General features: G+C 47.2%; 1 protein-coding gene across 1 annotated transcript in view; it reads right to left on the bottom strand.

Annotated features, from left to right (window-relative positions):
* Positions 1-139: 139 nt before the first annotated feature.
* smoc1 (SPARC related modular calcium binding 1) overlaps positions 140-6,000 on the bottom strand; it is a 65,045-nt gene continuing 59,184 nt past the window's right edge. The window contains exons 11-13 of the mRNA XM_061885916.1: positions 3,024-3,129; positions 2,335-2,579; positions 140-240 (exon numbers count right to left, since the gene is read on the bottom strand). Coding sequence (XP_061741900.1) covers positions 173-240; positions 2,335-2,579; positions 3,024-3,129 — 419 coding nt within the window. The 3' untranslated portion in view covers positions 140-172. The remainder of the gene's footprint in view (positions 241-2,334; positions 2,580-3,023; positions 3,130-6,000) is intronic.

The following is a 6,000-nucleotide window of genomic DNA, read 5'->3' as shown; positions in this document are numbered from 1 at the left end:
AGAACATGTGATGGAGTTACTAACTAACTAGTGACTAGGAGCAGAGACACATTAACTAACTAGTGACTAGGAGAGAACATGTAATGGAGTTACTCACTAACTAGTGACTAGGAGAGAACATATGATGGAGTTACTAACTAGTGACTAGGAGCAGAGACACATTAGTAAAAGATTAGTCGGCCTTTTCCCACTCATGTGAGTCTTGCCTTGTCCCCTGGTGGCTGCTGGTGGTGGAAGCACCTGCAACAAGTCACATGGAAACACAGCATTAACCTGCTAGAAGAAGCTGGCTTCTAGAAGAGGAAGATCATCCTAAAAACAAGCGCTAATCATTGATGTTTTGCAATGCAGTCTGCTGGAAATGACAGAAAGCGCCATTCTACCAAGCAACTGATGCTGTGGTAAAAGTTGGAAATTGCCACAGAACATGTTTGAAGATATAGCGGCTAAAGTGGTTAGTGCACGCCTCAAATGTGTCACGTTTCACGTGTCAGGTAAACCACGACGACTGAATCCCCTTCCTACTATTGTGGATTCCAAATGTGCTGGATAAAAACAAAATAGTTTCAGCCCTGACAATTCACATTGCGAGTGCTAAATGAGTCCTTGTGTCCTACATGTTGTGATAGTCAGCATTTATTCTACATATTCTACTTTCAAATAAATCTCAAACAGCAGGCAGGCTTGTGTGTTACATCTTTGCTGCCATCTGGTGGACAATGGGACTAAATCACATCAATGACCCTTTTAATAACAGCACAGCATTTACTTATAAGACAACATCTAAACAACCTACCTTAGTCATGGTGCAATACTAAATAATCAACTAGCATAGAGGTCAACACACAAGGTCATGTGGACCTCCACCCCTGATGCGTGCCAGTCATGTTGACCTCCACCCCTGACCTCCACCAGTCATGTGGACCTCCACCCCTGATCCGTGCCAGTCATGTGGACCTCCACCCCTGACCTGTGCCAGTCATGTGGACCTCCACCAGTCATGTGGACCTCCACCCCTGACCCGTGCCAGTCATGTGGACCTCCACCTCTGACCCGTGCCAGTCATGTGGACCTCCACCCCTGACCTGTGCCAGTCATGTGGACCTCCACCCCTGACCTCCACCAGTCATGTGGACCTCCACCCCTGACCTGTGCCAGTCATGTGGACCTCCACCCCTAACCTGTGCCAGTCATGTGGACCTCCACCCCTAACCTGTGCCAGTCATGTGGACCTCCACCCCTAACCTGTGCCAGTCATGTCAACTTCCACCCCTGACCTGTGCCAGTCATGTGGACCTCCACCCCTGACCTGTGCCAGTCATGTCGACCTCCACCAGTCCTGTCGACCTCCACTCCTGACCTGTGCCAGTCATGTGGACCTCCACCCCTGACCTGTGCCAGTCATGTGGACCTCCACCAGTCCTGTCGACCTCCACCCCTGACCTGTGCCACTCATGTCGACCTCCACCAGTCCTGTCGACCTTCACTCCTGACCTGTGTCAGTCATGTGGACCTCCACCCCTGACCTGTGCCAGTCATGTGGACCTCCACCCCTGACCTGTGCCAGTCATGTCAACCTCCACCCCTGACCTGTGCCAGTCATGTGGACCTCCACCCCTGACCTGTGCCAGTCATGTCGACCTCCACCAGTCCTGTCGACCTCCACCCCTGACCTGTGCCAGTCATGTGGACCTCCACCCCTGACCTGTGCCAGTCATGTGGACCTCCACCCCTGACCTGTGCCAGTCATGTTGACCTCCACCCCTGACCTGTGCCAGTCATGTGGACCTCCAGCCCTGACCTGTGCCAGTCATGTGGACCTCCACCCCTGACCTCCACCAGTCATGTGGACCTCCACCCCTGACCTGTGCCAGTCATGTGGACCTCCACCCCTGACCTGTGCCAGTCATGTGGACCTCCACCCCTGACCTCCACCAGTCATGTGGACCTCCACCCCTGACCTGTGCCAGTCATGTGGACCTCCACCCCTGACCTGTGCCAGTCATGTGGACCTCCACCCCTGACCTCCACCAGTCATGTGGACCTCCACCCCTGACCTGTGCCAGTCATGTGGACCTCCACCCCTGACCTGTGCCAGTCATGTGGACCTCCACCCCTGACCTCCACCAGTCATGTGGACCTCCACCCCTAACCTGTGCCAGTCATGTGGACCTCCAGCCCTGACCTGTGCCAGTCATGTGGACCTCCACCCCTAACCTGTGCCAGTCATGTCAACCTCCACCCCTGACCTGTGCCAGTTATGTGGACCTCCACCCCTGACCCGTGCCAGTCATGTGGACCTCCACCCGTGACCCGTGCCAGTGGTGGTCTTACCCTCCTTGCTGACTCCCAGGCAGCCCTTGAGCTCCAGCAGGGTGATGACCTTGTCCTTGTTGAGGTCGCAGTAGTCACAGAACTTGCGGCCGCACTTCTTGGGTTTGGCTTTCTTCTTCAGGTACTTCTTGAAGGGCCGGAGCTCCTTCTTGTTGACGTCCTGACTGCCGTTGATGTCCAGCTGTCCAAAGTACCAGTGCACCACCCTCTCTTCCAGCGTGTGACTGGGCTCAGGCTCCACAAAGCTGCAGGTGGACACAGGTGGACACAGGTGGACACCTGATCAGTTATGTCTGAAGCCAATGAGAATACAGATCTTTAGGGTCCAGGAGGACCGACACAAGTAGGACCTGGAACTACAAACTAGCGCTACTCGGCACACATCCCTGCTGACGACTCTGAATGATTGACAGTTGTCTTTTCTACAGTGGTGTCCCTTGAGAAAACTGTTGGTACCGTGGAACATGTACCATGCTGATGCAAGTCCTGAGTCAGGTCTACCTAGTCCTGGATGGACATGTGTGCAGCTCTTACTAAATAGTCACTCAACATGTCTTTCAGTCGCCATCAGGACTGAAGCAGTTCTGCTAAGGTTCTGCATCCTGGGTGACGTGAGGACCATGACAGTCTTTGTGGACGTCTCAGCCTGTTACTTGTCAGGGGAGGGGCCATCAAGTGTCACAACCTACCTCCCTCCACCAGAGGGGGCTGGTGAGTTTATGGCTTGGACCATGTCCGTGGTGAGGGCGTCCAACAGACTCGTTATGAACTCCGCTTTCTTCCCCTCGGGGCAACCTGGTGTCAATCAAGCACAAACACACTTGGTTACTAATTTGACTTGTTACAGAGTCCTTAAAGACACAGTCTGACTAATTTGACTTGTTACAGAGTCCTTAAAGACATAGTCTGACTAATTTGACTTGTTACAGAGTCCTTAAAGACAGAGTATGACTAATTTGACTTGTTACAGAGTCCTTAAAGACACAGTCTGACTAATTTGACTTGTTACAGAGTCCTTAAAGACAGAGTCTGACTAATTTGACTTGTTACAGAGTCCTTAAAGACATAGTCTGACTAATTTGACTTGTTACAGAGTCCTTAAAGACACAGTCTGACTAATTTGACTTGTTACAGAGTCCTTAAAGACACAGTCTGACTAATTTGACTTGTTACAGAGTCCTTAAAGACACAGTCTGACTAATTTGACTTGTTACAGAGTCCTTAAAGACACAGTATGACTAATTTGACTTGTTAAAGAGTCCTTAAAGACACAGTCTGACTAATTTGACTTGTTACAGAGTCCTTAAAGACATAGTCTGACTAATTTGACTTGTTACAGAGTCCTTAAAGACAGAGTATGACTAATTTGACTTGTTACAGAGTCCTTAAAGACACAGTCTGACTAATTTGACTTGTTACAGAGTCCTTAAAGACAGAGTCTGACTAATTTGACTTGTTACAGAGTCCTTAAAGACACAGTCTGACTAATTTGACTTGTTACAGAGTCCTTAAAGACACAGTCTGACTAATTTGACTTGTTACAGAGTCCTTAAAGACAGAGTATGACTAATTTGACTTGTTACAGAGTCCTTAAAGACACAGTCTGACTAATTTGACTTGTTACAGAGTCCTTAAAGACACAGTCTGACTAATTTGACTTGTTACAGAGTCCTTAAAGACACAGTCTGACTAATTTGACTTGTTACAGAGTCCTTAAAGACACAGTCTGACTAATTTGACTTGTTACAGAGTCCTTAAAGACACAGTCTGACTAATTTGACTTGTTACAGAGTCCTTAAAGACACAGTCTGACTAGTTTGACTTGTTACACAGTCCTTAAAGACACAGTCTGACTAATTTGACTTGTTACAGAGTCCTTAAAGACAGAGTATGACTAATTTGACTTGTTACAGAGTCCTTAAAGACACAGTATGACTAATTTGACTTGTTACAGAGTCCTTAAAGACACAGTCTGACTAATTTGACTTGTTACAGAGTCCTTAAAGACAGAGTCTGACTAATTTGACTTGTTACAGAGTCCTTAAAGACACAGTCTGACTAATTTGACTTGTTACAGAGTCCTTAAAGACACAGTCTGAGTAATTTGACTTGTTACAGAGTCCTTAAAGAGAGAGTATGACTAATTTGACTTGTTACAGAGTCATTAAAGACAGAGTCTGACTAATTTGACTTGTTACAGAGTCCTTAAAGACACAGTCTGACTAATTTGACTTGTTACAGAGTCCTTAAAGACACAGTATGACTAATTTGACTTGTTACAGAGTCCTTAAAGACAGAGTATGACTAATTTGACTTGTTACAGAGTCCTTAAAGACAGAGTCTGACTAATTTGACTTGTTACAGAGTCCTTAAAGACACAGTCTGAGTAATTTGACTTGTTACAGAGTCCTTAAAGACAGAGTCTGACTAATTTGACTTGTTACAGAGTCCTTAAAGACACAGTCTGAGTAATTTGACTTGTTACAGAGTCCTTAAAGACACAGTCTGACTAATTTGACTTGTTACAGAGTCCTTAAAGACATAGTCTGACTAATTTGACTTGTTACAGAGTCCTTAAAGACAGAGTATGACTAATTTGACTTGTTACAGAGTCCTTAAAGACATAGTCTGAGTAATTTGACTTGTTACAGAGTCCTTAAAGACACAGTCTGACTAATTTGACTTGTTACAGAGTCCTTAAAGACAGAGTATGAATAATTTGACTTGTTACAGAGTCCTTAAAGACAGAGTCTGAGTAATTTGACTTGTTACAGAGTCCTTAAAGACACAGTCTGACTAATTTGACTTGTTACAGAGTCCTTAAAGACACAGTCTGACTAATTTGACTTGTTACAGAGTCCTTAAAGACAGAGTATGAATAATTTGACTTGTTACAGAGTCCTTAAAGACAGAGTATGAATAATTTGACTTGTTACAGAGTCCTTAAAGACAGAGTATGACTAATTTGACTCGTCCCTTCATACAGACAGAGACTGTAACTGGCTAAAACTGTTCTGAAGACCATTAGGAAGTACACCGCTGAGGCTGTGGAGGAACTGCACGCATGTTTGGAGACGACCGACTGGGAGGCAATTGGAGCGGCCACGGAGTCTCTGGAGGAGCATACGGACACTGAGACCTCATACATAAAGTTCAATGAGGCGGCCATCCTTCCAACGCGCACCAGGACTTGTTCTAACAACGACAAGAAGCCCTGGTTCACGACCAAGCTCCGACAGCTGCGCAAGAAGAAGGAGACTTCATGGACTGGAGTACCTACGGAGAAGTGAAGTACCACTTCAACAGGGAAGTGGAGAAAGCTAACTCTGCGTACTCTAACCATCTACAGGAACAGTTCAGCTCCAATGACTCTGCAGTCATGTGGAGCGGGCTAAGGGCCCTTACGAACTATAAGCCCAAACCCCCCAGGCCCTGAATGACCGGACTCTCGCTCAGGGCTTCAACACACACTACTGTCATCACAAACGGCCTTCAGCTCATCAAAGCTCTGCATCCTCCCCACCAATGCCAGCACTTCATTAAAGGACTCCAAGAAGATCACAGGACTTCATCAGAGGTCCTCTCCATCCGAGAGGAGGATGTAAGCCGGCAGTTCTTGGAGCTCAACACGTGGACAGCCGGATGGTGTCTCCCCTTCCACCCTCA

The sequence above is a fragment of the Nerophis ophidion genome, linkage group LG24, assembly GCF_033978795.1.
Source record: "Nerophis ophidion isolate RoL-2023_Sa linkage group LG24, RoL_Noph_v1.0, whole genome shotgun sequence".
NCBI classification, from domain to species: domain Eukaryota; kingdom Metazoa; phylum Chordata; class Actinopteri; order Syngnathiformes; family Syngnathidae; genus Nerophis; species Nerophis ophidion.
This window is presented reverse-complemented; position numbering and strand designations above follow the sequence as displayed.